This window comes from Bactrocera oleae, chromosome 3, assembly GCF_042242935.1.
Source record: "Bactrocera oleae isolate idBacOlea1 chromosome 3, idBacOlea1, whole genome shotgun sequence".
Lineage (NCBI taxonomy): Eukaryota > Metazoa > Arthropoda > Insecta > Diptera > Tephritidae > Bactrocera > Bactrocera oleae.
Genome location: NC_091537.1, coordinates 11,942,809 through 11,962,094, shown reverse-complemented (window position 1 = coordinate 11,962,094; position 19,286 = coordinate 11,942,809). Strand labels below are relative to the sequence as shown.

The following is a 19,286-nucleotide window of genomic DNA, read 5'->3' as shown; positions in this document are numbered from 1 at the left end:
AGGTATCCGCTTACTCTCTTGTATGATTTCAACTCGATAACTTTGTTGTTGATTTAACATGTAAATTTTTTAACAACCGCAGCATGCAGACAAATGGCGAATCGAACACAGCTAAAAAATACATCGCTTAGAAATTAAGTCGTACACTTTTCGTAATGTAAAGTTTCATATAAAGTAAATGCCTTGATACACAAGTATAAAGGAAATATGTTCGTTGAAAATGGGATAAATAAAAGTAAAGCAGATTTTTGAGAGCAACTCGGCAAGCTTAGAAAAGCACTGCTGAATATTTTATTTGCAAAGCCAGACAATTTTTGGCCAAAAAATTTAAATTGCTAGATTGCTTTTTGATCATTATCTACTCTGCTAACTGTGTAATCATAATAATTTTTAATCGCTACTGTTTTCTTACCTACAATTTAGGAAGTTACATGGGTTTCAAGGCTTTTTTAATCCTATTTTTGTATTATCTTATTTAATTCTTTAGAATGTTGTTCTTAATGCTCAAGTTGATCCCAGTAATGGTGTTGGAGATACAGCCTTGAAAAGTTTCGCGCTCGATGTCAGCTATATAGTTACTTAAAACTTTAAACGCGTTTTGCTCGAAATTTAAACTATTTAAAAAATAAAAAACATCGAGAAATTTTCAACAAAATTTGCATTTTCTTGTAAAAACGTCTGCCACAAATATAATTTCACTTTTTTCCTTTGTCCATAACCTAGTTCATGGTCTCAATAAAAACACGTATTTTTATTTTTACTTCATATGATCCTGTAAGAAGTTCTGCTGTCAACGCGGGGCACCTTTTTTCCGAGGGCCTGCCGAGTTTGGAATATATTCCTTCGAAAATTTCAGAAAATCTTTACAAATGTATAATAATATATAATAAAATATTTTATTTTTTATGTGAAAAAGAAAGTTTTTGAAAATATGCCGTTTTTTCCACCAGGAAACCCATGTAACCCCTTAAGAAAAATCACATTTCCACAGATATTTAATAATTATTTACAACAAATAACTTGATCTCAATTCTGTTGTCACAAATGCATTTTAATCTAATCGCTTTGCATGTGAATATAAATTTCGGAAATTTCGACACAATTTAGTAGGTGGCAGCAAATAAACAATGCACTTACACATCAAGCATACAATGACTGATAATCTCAAAAATAATGTGATTTCGTGTGCACTCTTATTGTTTGAGTAACCCAGTTTTCGCACATAAGAGACTCACCAAAAAAACACCGAAGACATACCAATACATATGTTTGTATGTAATAGCAGTATATGTGCACGCTACTGTGAAGAATTTTCCTAAAAGTTTTATTAAAAAAATTGCTGATCTCATGAGCACGTTATGCAATTGAGTTTCTAAGAACAACACTTTCGCCCTGACAGCCATCAATTATTTTAATTTCCACATCAAATATGAGTGAAAATTGCGCATTTAGAAAATATTTTCTTCCAATTACAGTAACAACAATGTTATACATTTAACTGAGCGCATTAAATGTGCAACGATGAGGCAACAATTCGTGGGGGTTTTAAGTAATTCAGATAACAAATTAATTTATAATACTTTGTAGAATTTTTTTGTGATCATACAGCAGTAAAAAAATTCACATAGTATTTATTTTTTTTGTTGCTATCTTTAAGGCGTAATACTTTTTTTTTTCATGATTCATAAACATCTGTTCAGCAAACAATTTTCATTGCAATTTCCGCTGAAATTTTCTTCTGCTCGCTCTAAGATATTAGAAATGACCATATTGTTCTGTCGTCGCTTACTTCGTGAAAGGTCATCGCAAATACGTAATGGTAAGCAATTATTTCAAGTGCATTGAAAGGTTAAATTAGAGTAGTAATATATAGATATGGAATAGCTAATTGAAAGAGACCCAAGTATTTAACTTATTCGAATCCTTGGAATCAGTTGTTATATTCGCAAAGGAAATACTGTTGCCGAGCCGGGGTTTATAAATGTTATATACTATTAGAGCAATATACATATATATATATATATAGATATTAAATAGCTAATAGAAAGAGACCAGAGTAGTACATTTAGCTTGTTCGAATTCTTGTAATCAAAGCAGCGATTATACATATTTGCAATTAAATTACTTTTAAATGGTCATTGAAAAAACGACATGCAGCATTACTGTTAACGAGATGGGGCTTATACAAGTTAAGAAAGGCGCGCCATATTGAAACGATAGTCTGGATGTAAGACCACCTTTTTTTCAACGACCGTGGTTTGATTGAAAGTGAAAGTAAGTAGTACCACTTAGTCAAATAAGACAATAAATTCCATTTTTTCATTTAACTACTTATATGGGAGTCAAATAAGAGGTTGGTGATAGCATAGACTCACCATTTAAAAGATGATATAAGAAATATATATAAAATCCAGAGAAATGTTTTTAATAATCACATTTAAACCAGCGTGTTGTTCGTTTAAAGGCCGTCACTTTTTTGTTTAAATCTAGCCACATATTTAAATTAACCCATATACTATACCGTCATACTAGTAACCGTCGTTTAAATCAAATGAATTGAAACAACAACTAAGTACTTACATTTTCTTGTTTCTATTTCTTGTTGTATATCTCATTATGTTTATAACTACATGTTTAAGGTTACATACAATTGTATCCAAGGTTAGAGCACTTCAAGTCAATGCTATTTTCTTAAGCCTTGAACCTTTTTTATAAGCTGTTGCTGAAGTACTTCCGCGACTCACAAGGTATAAAAGCTTGCGCAATAGCGAATAAAATTCCTCATTTAAGACTACACAAAAACTCAGAAAATTCGAACAAATAAATATACTAAACTTTGATGCGGCTAAGGCTTTCAGCAAGCGCTTTATATTTCATAAAATAAATTTTTCAATTAAATATTTGCTAAGTTATATTTTATATATAGTTAAAGTTATTTCCGAAATAGCTGCATTTTTAAAATATATACTTTGCCACTAGTCATTGATAAGTAAAAAACAGGATGAAAAAAATATATATTTGTTGCCTTGTTTTGATGACAACAGGGTTGTTTTGGAGTGTTGCGTGAATTCCAAGCGTTTTCAGGAAATGTCGGTATGTTTTACACACCAGCAGCATATTTACGCGCAGCATTATCAATTCTTAAATCATCTTCCATATAACAATTACACATTTGTAGTTATGTGCTTTTTGCAGAAATTACGGTGTGTACACATGTGCCGCGATTAGTTCATTGCAGCGCTCGTTGTTGCAGAGCAGTCTCCTTGGTTTTTGTTAAAATTCTTGTATACTTATTTGCTACTCTTCGCTGAGCAGTTCTGCACAAAGTTAGCTCTCTGGTAATCGTTGCTAATGCGCAGACGCTATGCTGTTGTGTCAACTCTTCGTTGCTATTTTGCAATTTATGTATCTGTAATGGGAGTCTCAATTGCAAAATAGTGGAATTTTTTACAAATATTTACGAAATTAAAAAAAAATATATTTATATTTATACACTTTTTTTTTTTTCCTCGTAGTGCTTAAATCAAACATAGAACCTCAAATGTACTATACATTACTGTGGGTACAAAAAAAAATTTTTTTTTTTCGCCTGGTACTCTAGAAAATAGGTTCTTAGACACTTCCAAAAAAGTCCCTCCAAGTATGAGTTCTTAATTGTAACGAGAAGGCACCTTACTGTTTTATATATTTTTTCTTATTAGATAAAAAAAATGCAAACCTATTTGCCAGAGTACGAAGCGAAAAACCAATATTCGTTAATATACATAAAAATTATTTTTGATATACTCGTATTTCTGTAATTATATAAACAGAGATCTTCATTTCATATTTCATCATCAGATCAGAAATTTAGGATTTTTAGTTCAAAACTTTTACAACTAAAATATATTTCTTACATAAAATTTGTTTTTAAAGATGTAAAGCTCTTTCATTGCTCAATTCGAACGCCACTGTAATTCCTATAGACTTCAAATTATTTAAAATTAAGTTCTATATATCCAAAAGTCAAACTATGATTTCTATAAACACCAAATGGAGCTACTTTATTGCTGCCATCGAAATGCCCGGGTAGCTCAACCTAAAGTTGCTTATGATATTGCTGGGTTATACACCAAACATGCTGTGCAGACTACATAAATTGAGCGTCTGCAATTCAAAAGTAAAGTGTATATAGAGAAACAAGCTATCACAGAAAAATCATACAATATGGCACAGAAGCAAGCAGGCAAGCGTCTACTTCCTCAAGGCGCTTGTAAAACCCAGAGAACCATATAAAACAATACCACCAACAACGGCACCCACAACCCCTGCGTTAATCAGCGTGGTGGGAAGGCTATGGTAGAGCGTTTGTGCAGCTCACCAAGCCATCAGTGACTCTCAAGCAAACAAACGAAAAGCGCACAGCTCAGCTCTCAGCACTGCTTGTCACATGGCTACATGGCTATGAGTGTTGTGACAATGTTGTTGTAATGACATGCGCTATCTTAAACTGACCTGGCCTGGTCGGTCAGTTTTCTAAGTTGGCTAGCTGGTTCACAAGAGACACTACACAAGCTGGTGCCATCCATGCGATCCAAAGAAACCACATACTTAAATGCCGTTAGTATCACTGTATGTATCTGTGCATTGTTTAGTTTTCGAGCTCTCGTAATTACAAATGGCAAGTGAATCAAAGCGCTTGCTAATTTCATGTATGTATGTATGCAGCTAAGCTAGCACACTGCACCCTCCCTCAAACAATTTGGCATGCAAAATAGTCGAAACGAGACTAGTCGCCGTCTCATGGCCGCAGTCAGCGATGTTGTGGAAGTCGTGCGTCTCAGTGTTCCTCAATGAAAACGCTTTTTCAGTGAGTAGCCATTTTGGCTGCACAAAAACACGCCAGAACGAAACAAACCAACAAATGAGACGAACAGCCAGCGAGAGTAGCATTATATATTGTACAGCAGAGCGGTGGCGCATGGGAAAAAAGAAAATTTTTGTGACAGCGCACGGAAAAGTGGCAGCACTGCAAAGCGTATTCTTCTTTGGCCACCACTACGACTCTCAACCTCTACGCTGAGAAGCTACGCTCGTCGCTCGGCCTGTCAATATACACTTTGGCTTCATACTATCCACCAACAAGCAACCAAAATACACAAATTTATTAATATTAGAAGCAAAGTTTTGCAAGTTAAATATATATAAAAAAAATAATAATAATATATAAATTGTAAAAAAGTAAAAGATATTCAATTTAATTTATATACAAAAGAAAATACCGCGCTTTTTTCTCGTATACTACGCATAAAAAGAAGAAACACCACTGCAATCAATAAAATACGCAAAACTTCAGGAAGCAAATACAAATTACGAAATATTCGTCTGTAAACGTGTAAAATAAAAGCAGTGTATATATACGGCATTGAAAACAGCAAAGAAATAGCTACAAATAAAAAATTGTGTAGAAAATTATAGTGCTGCGTAAAAAAAAAGAAAGGCAGCGAAATATTCATAAAAGCAATAAAAGTTTTAAAATCCGAAAAAAACGCAGAAAATACACACGAACGCACGAAATAAGAAATCAAACGACGAGCGAGTTGAAAAAAGATAATAAAAAAAGCAAATGCGAAACAAAAATCAGAGTACAAAAAAAAAAAATAAAAAACCAGCAAATATTTTGTTGCTAAGCGAGCAGTAAATGTAAAAGTTGTAAATATTGCAAACTGCAATAAAAAGGTAAATGTTGAAAAAGTAACACGAAAGGCGATGTAAAACAAAAAAAAAATTGAGTTATAATATAAAAAATATATTAAAAAGCTGTTTTCAGAAGAGATGTAAGTGTAAAAAGTCAACAAAAATTAATTTTCGAGTTTAAAAATATTTTGTATAGCTAATAAAAAAAGGTAAAAAAACGGGCACACCAAAGTACTTATAAAAAAAAAAGAAACAAAAACAAAAAAAAAATAAAAACAAAAAAAAATATAATAAAATTTTAAGCAGCGAAAGTGTTAGAAACACCTAGAAAACACACAATATTTTTTTTTTCTTAATAAAACAGCAAAGTAAACTACTAGGTGGGCGGAAAATTGTACGCCACATAAAAATTAATGCCAACATCAATTGGTCGTAAAAGTGTGCCACAAATAAAGCGCAACACACACAAGAGCAAACCCCAATTAAGTGGAAATAATTTAGCAATTCATGGTAATACCACCAAATTCAAGAATTTTACGAAGCGCATACACCCACTAGTTTATTGTGTTACCAACCAACCCGCCACTGCTGATGCCAAAGGAAAGTCACGCTATAAAATCTAAACTAACAGTACGCATTTAAAGCGCACACAAAACAAGAAAGAAGCGCCTACGCACTACCCTAAGCTGACAGCAAATTTACTTCGTTTACTTCTCGTACAACCAACACAACCAAATTTGTTTTTATTTTAGGTCTACGTAGTTGTGACTGTGTAGCACCCTGTGTTTTTTTTAATGTCATACTTGCCATACTTGCCATACTTGCCGACAGCTCTGTCATTGTTCACGCTACTACATTACCGAGCACAAAGATTCATTGCTGTAGTCCTTACAAACCGCCCAAGCGTCCAACCAATCAAGCCAACCGTTTAGTGCCTCCAAAAAAATAAAACTCAAAGATCGCAGTTAACTAACTGTTTGTTAGTGCAACATATTTGCTGTCGCAGCTCGTTCTATCTATCGATAGCAGCAACTTAAAATTATTTCGTCACGAGCTTTCTCATTCCGCCAACATATTTCGTTGCTTAACATCACCTATAATACTACGACGCAACACCGAAATTCTTTGGTTTTATCACAAATTTTATTGAATTCTCGAATTTCGTCTACGCGCGATACTTCGTTTATTTTTACGACGTCTAGATCTTCTGCTGTTGCCAATAAAACAAAAACAACATTTATGGAAAACAAAAGCAACTTAGAAATTGCATTCAATAACGGGAATATTTTTATAAAAAGGTAATGTAATTTGAAAGTATGCTTTCTTATTTGAACAAAATTGATTTTCGTTCCGTATTTTTGTGTTTTAACCAAAATATTTAAGGGGTTATTCTAGTCAAGCGGGCCGAATGCTCAAATAATTAATAAGAAATTTTATTATAAAGATATTTATTGCTATACAAAATTTTTAACATAAAATGGCAGCTGCTCAACAGTAGAAATCGTTGCTATACTAACTTTTAAAATTTATCAATTTTTTTTATAATATTACAAATTTAAAATTTTTAGTTTTTGTTGCTTCAAACAATAGTGTGATATTTAAATAATACTTGTACTGATACCAAAACTCGACTGATTAGAACTTAAGGGGTTACATGGGTTTCGTCGAGCAAAAAACGCCCAATTTTCTAACTTTTTTTTCATAAAAAAAAAATTAAATATTTTATTCACACTTTTTATTATTCCGAAGATACATATTTGATAATGATTTTGTGAAATTTTCAAATGAAAATATTTAAAACTCGGTCATTACGACGTCATTTCCGGCAGTCCCTCCAAAAAAAGGATAGGATCATCAAAAGTAAAAAAAAAAGGGTTTGAACTAAGACCATTAACTCGTTATTGGGAAGAAAAAAAACAGATAAAGTAAAAATTGTATTTTTGGCAGACGTGTTTACAAAAACATGCAAATTTTGGTAAAAATTTGTCGACGTTTTTTTTAAATAGTTGTAATTGAACAAAAAAAGCGGCAAGACCTTGTAAATTATATCTCAAAGACTTGTGTAAAATTTCATTAAGATCGTTTGAAACGCGTTTAAAGTTTTAAGTGACTTAATGGGACAATATTCTAGAGATGTTATAAATTATAAGACAATAAAATTTTTTGTTGGTTTTTGAAGCGGTGAAACCCATGTAACCCCTTAAGATATCGTGCGGACCGCAACGAAAAAATTACTTTCGAAGAAAACACATTTAAGGCTTTACATTGACGCTCAAACCGATCACGGATACAACTTTGAAAATAATTCGATTTTTCAAAAAACCTTCGAGGGAGATATTTTTGAATAACTAAACTACGGAAATATGAAAAAAAAATTTCAATATTCTTAAACTAGAATACCCCCTTAAAATCAAATGAACGCAATAGAACGAGTTAGCCTAGAATTAAGTGAATTAAATTCTGTCCCTGCGTACTCCTGCCTGTTAGACGTTGTTATAAATCCAGTTATTAAGGGCAAAGACTGCAAACTCTTTTTTATTTTTCACATATCATACTGTTATACTCGTATATGTATATATTTGTTCGAGGTGTCTTTCAGAACTGATTTGTTTTATATGTAGATATATTGTGTTGCATGGGAAATAAGTTCTGTTATAAAATTCTTTGCATTCAAATTCAGTATATTATATTTTCTACATACATACATATGTACACGATTTTTCTTTAACTGTTTTTTTTAGAATTTTAAGAGTTTCATTGTAAGTTATTATATACAATTTTTGGTTAATACATATATGAAACAAAAATTAGGATTTATGTGCCGATTTACAGTTATTGTAGCATAAAAATATAAAAGTGACTATTATTTTGTAAAGATTTGCTACAAAAGACTAGTTTTAGTGGTTATGAAATGCGGAAAAATCAACTTCAAGGTGTTATAAGCCTACGATGAACTCTATTTTTTCGACCAGTGACAAAAAAATAAAAATTTCTTTGCAAAATTAAGACTAGTCCGTAAAACAGAACCAAAATATGATAACACCCTTCACCTGATATATGGATACATCTATTCCCATAGTGCCTTGAAGGAACATAGTTTTACCTTGTAGTTAATAGTAGTCAGAACCAAAATTATGCTGAAAAGGTGACAACCCTCATATATAATGTTATACACAAACGAACTCTCAAAGCACTATCTTTAAACAATGTTTATACATTTTTTCCGAACACAAAAACAATTTTGCTAAATACTTATTTCCTACTCTTCAAATACCTGCTACACACAAAAATGTAAATTAAGCCAACACACACACACACAACAGATACGAAGCCATACGTCATTGTTTGGCGTAACATTGCTGCGGGCACTTGCCAAAAATAGTTTATGCTAAAGCGAACTTTTGTGTAAGCATGCCACATTTTTGATACCCGAAACTGCGTGTTCAAACGCAGCAAAAAAAAAACAAAGCATCTTTTGTCACGCAAATCGCGCATTGCCAACAAAAAAGGTTAAAGTTTGAGTATAAAGCGAAAATTCTAAAGAAAGTAAGGCGCACAAAATACGAAACATACTACGCTGTGTCGCGGCTTTAGAACAAAAACGCTTGGCGTACATTTGACGAATTCATACATTGTTAGCTTGATAGTTGAAAGCCTAAACCAACGACTGACACGGCGTATGATAAACCTTTGCACGCTTGCACTACAATACTGTGATGACGTCATTTATTTGCATATGTATATATGTAAAAGTTCCAAATAAATATATTCTTCAACTACTAAGTAATGTGTACGAACAATCTCACTATTACATATTTCAACAATCTTTCGCCAACAGCCAACGTTTCTTCCTTTAATGCACGCACCACACTTTCTTCCACTATTACTTATTTCTTATTTATTCCTAACTTTGCAACCACATGAATATTGACCCACTTATAAACAGTATTACTTACAAATGTTGTATCAAAACGCATACACTTTGCATACTTGCTAAGTGTTTTTTTTTCGCTTGACTGTACTAAAACCAAGCAGTTAAAACTTAACCAAGTTTCTTTTCAGTTAGCTTTTACGTCTCAAACTCTTTAAAAGTTTCTAAGCTCTTTGTAAACGTGCTTTTTGATGTTTTCAGTTTTTGTTTTAGTGGCAACATGTTTTTTTTTTCTTTGCATAACTGTAATGTGTACTCGAAATTCCGCCATAAATGGGGGAGAACGTACATACATTCATACATAAATAGTTGTATGAAGTTTCTCCTGACAGTGAGAAGTAAAAACTCATTTTGATTGTCGTCAAGTAGCTACTCATCTCGGCAACAGTTATGATACTGATGGCGCTGACTGAAATGAGCGGCTACACATGTAACCCCTGAGTTTCCTCGAGCAAAAGGCCTCTTTATAATATTTTTTTTTTTTTTTATATAAAAATTAAATATTTTATTGTACTTAAACTTTGTATTATTCCAAAAATACATATTTCGCAAATAAATAAAAAACCTTCGCTCACGACCTCGAAGACTGTATGAAATTTCATTAAGATAGACCTTTGAAATTCTAAGTGACTATATAGTTGACCTCGAGCGCGCAACTCTTCAAGGCTGTATCTCCAAAACTATTACTCGGATCAACTGGAGCATTTAGCACAATAAGCTAGATATGTTATAGAATTAAATAAGACAATAAAAAAAACGATTTTTGTAGTTCTGCAACCCATGTAATCCCTTAAAAGGCTGTAACTCAAAAACTTTTTGAGATATCGATTTAAAATTTTTGTATGATATTTTTAAAGTCCAAAAATTTTCTTTTTTTTAAAATCTACAGATTTTACCATCTAAGCAAAAAAAAAAATTTGTTTCACTCCACCCTAATATATACTTGTATGATACATACATATATTAAAGTGTCATCAATGTATTGTATATACAAAAGAAATTAAATTTTTTGGTTTTGTTGAAGTAAAAAAACTCTTTCCCGACTGTGAGTGAGTGTCTGATGAAGCGTTACATTTATGATGTCAAAGCTAATAGCAATTAATTGAAGTGATCTAATCTCCAAATATTTTTAATTGAACGAAATCCGTTAGATTAATAATGCCGATTACGTCGATACCATTTTCTAATTATGTCATCGAAAGATACACTTATTATACTTTCATTAGGTTTAGCTGTAAATGAGCCAGAAATCCGTTGTATGCCATATCTGTGCGTACATATGTACATACCTATCTAGGGGTGAGATCAGCATACTTTTCAATTCAACCCATAAAGTTGAGTTAAAGTAAATCATAATTTCAAGTATGTATCGCTTATTGCGATTTTGAAGGTTATAATGCCACTTTTATAGAAACCCTCGATCAAGCTGCTCTTGAGGCGAACTTTTTACGAGCAAAATCATTGTTATCTTCTGACGCTCCAATAGTTGAGAGTACAGGTCCGTATTAAGTATTTTTACAGTAAAGGAGACGCTCATAGTAGTTGGATTCCAAAGTCCCGTAGCCTCCGTTGAATCACTATCGATGTTTGTGTGGCTTGGCGCTGTCATAATGAAAAAACGATTTCTATTCTAAAGCTGGGCACTTTTGGGCGATTGCTTCCTTCACGCAGTGCAATTGTTGACAGTACAGGTCCGTATTTAGAATTTTAGTCGTAGAGGAGCAGCCCACCAAAGACATAGCAAAACCTTCCTAACCATTTCAGTCCCTACTGCTCTGCAGCTTTTGCCGGCAAGTTTTCTTTTTATGTCCACAATCCAATTGGCGTCGAGTTACGAGTCTAAAGATTCACAGAAAATGAATTTTCAAAATATTTACGATCGAATATATGCTGTTGCTCCAAATACGTGATACTTAATGAAAATCTATTTCGCATTCCACCAGAGGCTAAATGGTTGGAACGGATGCGGTATATATATACATTTATATGTACATTACATACATATTATAGTTGGCTGGTGTCCATTACAAAAACAATAACAGCTGTTGTTTCCCACTGTTAATGCAATAAAGACACTGTCACACTGTTGGTCGACGCCATAGACGTCCGCGCCATAATATTTTGGCGCCCAAAAACTCAAGCAATACGTGACAGGCATTTGGAAAATCATTTTCCCTCAGCAATTTTCCGATAACGAGCGCACTTGCTGTACTCCTGAGAATATGGCAACGGTAGTAGTCGAAAATGCGAGTATTTTACTTGCGGTGGGAAACTTTAAGCCAACACGTGGGTGGTATTGCTGTGCTTAATATTGTTTAGTTTGTAATATCCAGAAGGAAACGTCGGATATCTTAGAAAAAGTTTTAATAAATAATAAGTATGGCGAGTCTGAGTCTGAGTAGATTTAGCAATGCGCGTCTGTCCGTACATACCCGAACTAGTCGCTTAGCTTTTGAGATATCGCTCTGAAATTTTGCACAAGTCCTTTTCTATCCAAGAAGCTGCTCATTTATCGAAATCAAGTGCCTGTATGGAAAACTATTTATTTGAGAAGATATCCTCAAAAAATGTGGCAATTATTATTGCCCAATACAGCGGTGTAATCTTCAAACAAATTGTTCAGATCGGGCCACTATTGTATATAGCTGCCATACAAACTGAACTCTGCAAATCAAGTACTTGTATAGAAAACTTTTTTATGTGTGAAGGTGTATACATACATATGTACATTCATATATGGTATATGTATGTACGTACTATGTGAAGGCATCACAACAGCCAAACTGCTGAGACCAGCAGCAGCGACAGCACCCGTTTTAAATCCACCAAGTATTTATTGTATGTCGCGCTTTGAAGCCTTACAACACTATATTATCACATTAAAAGACATTCGTCACTTTAACATCTGACGTTTGGATGGCTGAATACTTAGTTGCAGCATATAATTTGTGCTACGCGCTCGCACATATTGAATACATACATACATTGTATGTATTTATGCATACAAGCATAAACACTCGAATACATACTCGTACTTGTATGTACATAACGCAGTTGTTGCTAGATGACAAGGCAAAACTTGAGATACAAGTACGTTTTCAGGTCAAGGTTGCACGAAATTTGCTAAAAACGCACTAAACTAAGCAAACGCGCACATACACAAGGCAAGGCATTTTCTCGCTTATATAGGGCGCATAGTTGTTGTTTGGCACGTGCGCGTGCACCGAACGAGAATCGCATAAAATTCGCTGCGTATAATAAGCGCAACATATTTGCTAATACATATATGTATGTATGTATGTATGTGTATTTGTATGCGCATGTGGCATGCATGCCTTATGTCTTTCATTGCCGCAAGTTGCCAAGTCGATTGCTATTATATGCGCATACGTGTTTGCCACAACTGACATTCTTTGTACTCTTCATTACATATTTTCTTAGCTGCTTTTATTGCCCTCCATTCTTATGTTCTTAAAGATTTTTTTTTTTTTGCACGTGTAGCAGGTGGCTATGCGCGACACCTAAGCATTGCTGAAGTGTCTGCAGCTCGTTAGGGCAGTGCGTCACCGGCATCGGCCGGTTTTGCATATTTCACTTGGCCGACTGCAAGCTGTGCAAATGTATAGTATATTTGTATATTTTTTTTATTGCTTTGTGACTTGTGTGGCAATCGTTTCAGCTGATCCTATCGCGCTTATGCGCCGCTGCAGCGGCTGATGCGGTTGTGTGGCTTGCCACATCTTTTATTTATGCAATTTAACACTTCTGCGCTTCAGCGTCTGAATTGTGCCGCTCAAGGCTTAAGCTGGCACAAGTGAATCCTGCTCAAGGACTCATTTCTATTGGCACACTACCTCCATTCATGTACGTTTTAACTCATCTATTCATAACTATATATGCGCATACTTATGTAAATACAATTAACATTTTGGCCCATAAACAATTTGTGGCCTATTCACAGCTATACATACTCACACAGAAAAATCGTTAACTTCGGTTGTACCGATACTAGAATACGCTTCACAAATAGAGAAGTTACCTTACACGAACTTGATTTTGATCGTTCAGTTTGTATGGCAGCTATAAGATATAGTGCGTAGATCTGAAAAATTTCTTCAAATTGTTTAGCCTTGCCGTGGATAATAATTCATGCCAAATTTCGTGAAGATGTCTTCTCAAATAAAAAAATTTACCATACAAGAACTTGATTCTAATATTTCAGTTTATATGGCAGCTATATGCTATAGTGGTTCCGACAAATGAACAGCTGCTTGGTTAGAAAAGAGGGTGTGCAAAATTTCAGAGCCATATCTCTGAGGGACTAGTTTGAACTTCTCACCTTAAATAATGCAAAATATCATCATTTATTAGAAGCTTTAAAAATTTACTGAAAAATTTTAAAAATACCAGTCTTTTGGACTATACGCGATTTTTTTTCTAATATATGTATGCATCTGTTGCATTTTTTTTTTGGTTTAACATCCTGCTGAACTCAAACACTTCCTTCTTTAGGCACAAATTTACAGAGGACAATTTATATCAAACCCTTATTCACCTTTATTGACTTGCAGAACAAACAGGAAGCGGAAAAAGGAAATAAATATAACGGTACGAGTAAAAAAATAATTTTATTTGATTGAGTATTCATTTCGTCAATACTCCTTCGTGCATAAAGGTCTTCAATTTAAAAATAATCATATTCATCATTATTTCCTCACACTACACACAAACACACAGCAACAGAGTGATGTGAAGGATTGCTATCGTCGTCTTTTTCATTTTTCCTTCACTCGTGCGGAAAATGCAACGGAAAATTGCATTGACCTAGTTTGCCATTTGTCATTTTCCAGTTGGCACGCAGCGTTTGAGTGGAAACTCAAGCGAATATAGCAAAATATATATATGAATGTGTGCAATATATATTATGTTATATGAAAGAAAGAAATGAAATGAAAAGAAATTTTTACTATTTTATTCAATATTTTGTCAAAAATATTTTTATTTATTTATTTTTTATTTTAATTTTTTTTAATTTAATTTTATGTATTTTAGTTTTTTTTTTTGTTTGTTAACATTTTATAAAACGAATATCAATTACTTTTTAGTCGCACTTCCATACTACTTCCATAAAATTAAGACTTATTGTCAAAAATATTTTTTTACAAATGTTGCCAAATCCCACCCTGTATGGTAAAAATCGTTAAACACAACGCGTTGTTTTTTTTAATTTGAGAATGCTAAACTATGCTTAATGTGTCCTTTATATGTTTCCTTTGTCCTTTATATATTTATTTTTATTTGTGTTTGCTTAGCGCTGACATTCGTCGCAACTTATCAACAAAATACGCTCGAAGTGTTATATGCAGATATGTAATATGACCTGTTATTTTATATGTATGCAAATACCTACATTATTATGTATATTAAGGTGATCCAAAAAGAAACCTATCGAATTTATGCGTTAAGTTAAATAATTTTCCATATTTTGGTTCATTAGGGTGAGCCAAAGCTAACCAAACAAATTAATGGGTTAAATTATCCGATATACAGAGAAAATATATCCCTGCCACGAAAAATGTTAAGCTTAATTTTAAAAGCTGTCGGTGAGTCAGTTTCTACATAAATTACATATGAAAAAATAGATTTTTCTCTAGCTATTTGCACTAAAAATATGATAACTTTTGAACAGATTAGGATAGCTCTTGTAGAGCAAAAAATGTCCAACAAAATTTACCTCAGTTAGATTTCTTCAATTTAAAAATTAAAAGCTTAATTTTAATTTAATTTTAATCTAAAATTTAATTTTAAAATAATTCTATTTTAATTTTGTTATAATTTAAGGTTGATATTTAACAAAAACCTAGATACAATTTTTTTTTTAAACACAGGAATTCAATTTCTGGCTCACCCTAATGTATATGAAAACTCTGCACTATGTGACATTTAAATTTGTTTGCTGTTTTCCCGTTTTCTTTGCTTTCTGTTGTACAAAGTTTCTTCATATAGATGTTATATTATTTCTTGCAACAGAAAATTTGCCTTAAGTTTTCATTGCACTTTAATGTTGTGGCAGGTATGTTTTTGTTTTTAATTTAGCCACCTTTGTCGCTATTATTGTCATTTGTTGCACGCAAGTATTGCACAGCGACAATTTACACCATAAATTATAGCGCTGTTTTCACTCACTGACAAACTCTTGAAGCCAACGTTGTCACATACATACATACATTTGCACATACCACATGTATGTACCCTTGGTGAAATGACACGATTATGCCAACATCAACACCGTTAAAACATTGTGTTGACTGCAGCGCATTTTAATGACTGTCATCACACCAGTCGCTCGTCGGTTGACAGTTTTCTCATGTATGCAACGCCAACAGTATTACTTTCTACACATCCATCTTATTGTTGTCCTAATGAATTAGTATGGTTTCATATAACGCTCTATTGTTGTATGTGATATGTCGACAAAAAGTGTAGTAGAGCTTGGAACATGGCGGGAGGAAATAGAAAAAAGTTGTTGCATTTTTCATAATGGGGAAAATGTGTCCTCGTTTAAAACTTTTTATGCTTCAAGTGAATTTTTTACAATGGAATGGTAGATATTACGTCAACTTCTTTACTGAAAAGCCCTTCCGATTTTATAAAATGTAATGATTTATCGCAAATTACTGCGTGAAAGCCAAAAAGTGACTATTTTATAGCGCTCTAAAGCTTCTTACTTTCGAGACTCTTGCTAAAATTGAATGCTTTATGAATTTATAGAATCCTTATAACCCATCCATGGGGGTCCGCTTTACCTTTGTTTTGGCAGAAGAAAAAAAATTTAACAAGAAAAAGCGTTTTTACTTCGGCTGCCGAAGCTATAGTCACTTTGTTATAATAGCAAACTGTTTGTATAACTAGATCTGAAAACGTAACCGACAAATGGTTTGCATCCCAGGAAAACGATTTGCTAGTTCTTTCTAGCCACGTTATTGGATATAAAAAACCTTCAAGTCAACATAAGTTCACTTAATAAGGAAAAAGATCTTTGTGAAGAAGGACTTGATTTTGATCGGTCAGTTTGTATGGCAGCTATAGACGGCGGTCCCGATCGATATCTCAAAAGCTGACGGGCGTGGCTAAATCGACTTAGTTCGACACGCTGATCGCACGTACCATATATACTTACTCTGGGCATAACAGAGTGTGCCAAGTGGGTTTCTGCTCTAACCAGCAAGTCCATGAACATTCTAGTTTTAATTAAGGCGACTTACTTGTAGTAACATTGTAGGGGACATTACAGGTTATTTACCCTTAAGATCCTACCTTCAATAAATGTGAAAAGGGGATTCGGCAGAATGCAGAGCATGCGCGGATGATAATGGGATGCTGGAACATTATCTATGCGAATGCCCAACTTTCAGCCGTATGAGACGGACATATTCCACGGCTCTCAATGCTCCAATTTAGGAGACATTGGACAGCTGGGGTGGTAAAAACCATCAGGCTTTCGACCAAATACACTGTGTTGCTGTTTAAGGCTTAATATGGTTACCAGCTAGGAATGGGTCTAATGTTGATCCTTTTCAACCAACCAACCAAAGAGGCAGAACAAACATTGTGCAGATATTCAAATTTTTTAATTAAATCGCGCTTGCGTGGTTCTTATTTGTCGTACAGTGTAAGTGGTGACACCTTTTACTTTCGATTTTTCATCTTACAATAACAATTATTAGTAACTTTACTATATTTTAACTAAAAATATGTTCTATTGAAATTTCTTTTTTGATCAATACTATTTTTAAAACTTTTAGCATCTTAGACGTGAAATTTACCAATTTCTTTCAAAGCTTCCAAATCTCTTGAAGGTATAGTTCCATAGAAGTTTAGTTATTACTAATAGGCTTTAAATAAAATATATATGTAAAACATATACATTTGAAAAAAAAAATCCCAAGTTATAAAAAATGTAGTTTTTTATCCCACTTATAGCGCAATATCCTATTAAAGTTATATAGATATATGCGTTCTTGATTTACAAAGCTCTTGCTCGGCCATTAGCGACGAATACAAGAAGCGTTATTTACCGTGGAGTAAAATATAACTTATATGCTTATTGTAGATTGGCAATTATAAAGTATTGGCCGCCATTTATGGTATGTTATTAGAAGCTATTGGTCTAAACAAATACTCGCATGCTGTGTTAGTTATTTTAGATTATGTAATATTGTTATTGTGATTATCTACGTAATTCCTGTTGTTAACAGCAAAAATTTTCATTTTTATGATTTTATAAAATATTCGGCTTTATATGTATATACTAAACACTACACATACCTTGCGATTGCGCAGATGAGTTACTTTTGTTTGCATAAATGTTGTATAAATAAAAGCAGCAGTAAGTATTTATAAAAAATATGTAATTTAATGGACCAGCATTGCAGTTCAATTAAGACTGAAGTGGAAATAATTGCTACAAAGAACACAAAAAAAAAAGAAAAGAAATAACTAAGCAAAAAGAAAGCGCAGTAACTTTAATAAAGGAATTTAAAAAAAATCTGCAGTATATTTTTATTCTAAACTGCACACACACACACATGTGCGACAGCACGCCTGTGCCGAAAACACGCACACATGCACGCCTTAATTATGTTGCTGCACAATGTCCACACCGTTGGGCGACGACACCACCACAACTAAAGCGGCAACAGGCACGCAACAACGTGCCACAATCACAACAACCACAACAATAAACACTGGCGAACAGCATGCCAACATGAACACAACTGCAGCAACTGCAGTTATTGCAACGAGCGCAACTGCAACCACAATCACAGCAACAACACGCCACACTAACCACATACATAACCATCATCATCAACATCAGCAACAACAACCGCCAATCGATGTTGTTGATGGAAATGTTGTTTCAATTGCAACAACAACAACATCGGCTGTGGTAGAGCAATCAGATGCTTTCATTACGTCACATTGCTGGCCAGCACAACAGCAACAGCAAGCACAACAAAAACAACAACAATTGCTTTTGCCACAACGACAACAGCAGCAGCAGCAACAACAGCATGCGCACGGCAATAGCAACAACAGCAGTGGCAGCAGCAATCCTTCGAGCAGTCATTTTGTTTGCTATTTGCCCGTGCTAAAGCCCGATGTGGTGCTCAGCGATCGCGGTCTATTTACCGTTTATTGTTTTGTCAAAGATTTTGTTAGGTAAGTACAACAACAAAACTGCTTACTTTGTAATGTGTACTGTCTGTACTCCTGATGAAAACGCTATGTATTTGCAGTTGTACTTGTAGTTGTAGTAGTGTTGGAAACTGTTGACGCTTTTGTTGTTCTTGTTGTTGCTAGACTATTTGCATACACCAAGCCATATGCTTTTTTCTATACGTTGATAACGCCACGCACATACATACATACATACATATATACACTCATACACACATGCACATATACATTATGCGTACACACACACACACTGCTTTGCTTGATTTTTAACTGATCGCCGTTGCGCCAGACACCCTTTAATCGGGCGTTGCGATAAGGCGCCCCTTCATATCGAAATCCAAACGAAATACTTGAGTCGCACAAAAGCATGAATAAATAAAAAAAATGTCAACAATGATAGTAAAACACACATGTACACATACAAAAGTTGTAATCGCAT

At 33.8% G+C, this 19,286-nt stretch overlaps 2 protein-coding genes across 11 annotated transcripts in view; both read left to right on the top strand.

The window, feature by feature from the left end:
- Nucleotides 1-19,286, top strand: part of bun (TSC22 domain family member bunched) — a 214,031-nt gene that overhangs the window by 84,091 nt on the left and 110,654 nt on the right. The gene's annotated exons all lie outside the window — the stretch shown is intronic.
- Nucleotides 4,448-18,833, top strand: LOC118681530 (protein bunched, class 2/F/G isoform). The gene is made up of 2 exons (XM_036366495.2): nt 4,448-6,974; nt 18,035-18,833. The coding sequence occupies exon 2, from the start codon at nt 18,261-18,263 to the stop codon at nt 18,831-18,833; it is 573 nt and encodes a 190-aa protein (XP_036222388.2). The 5' UTR covers nt 4,448-6,974; nt 18,035-18,260.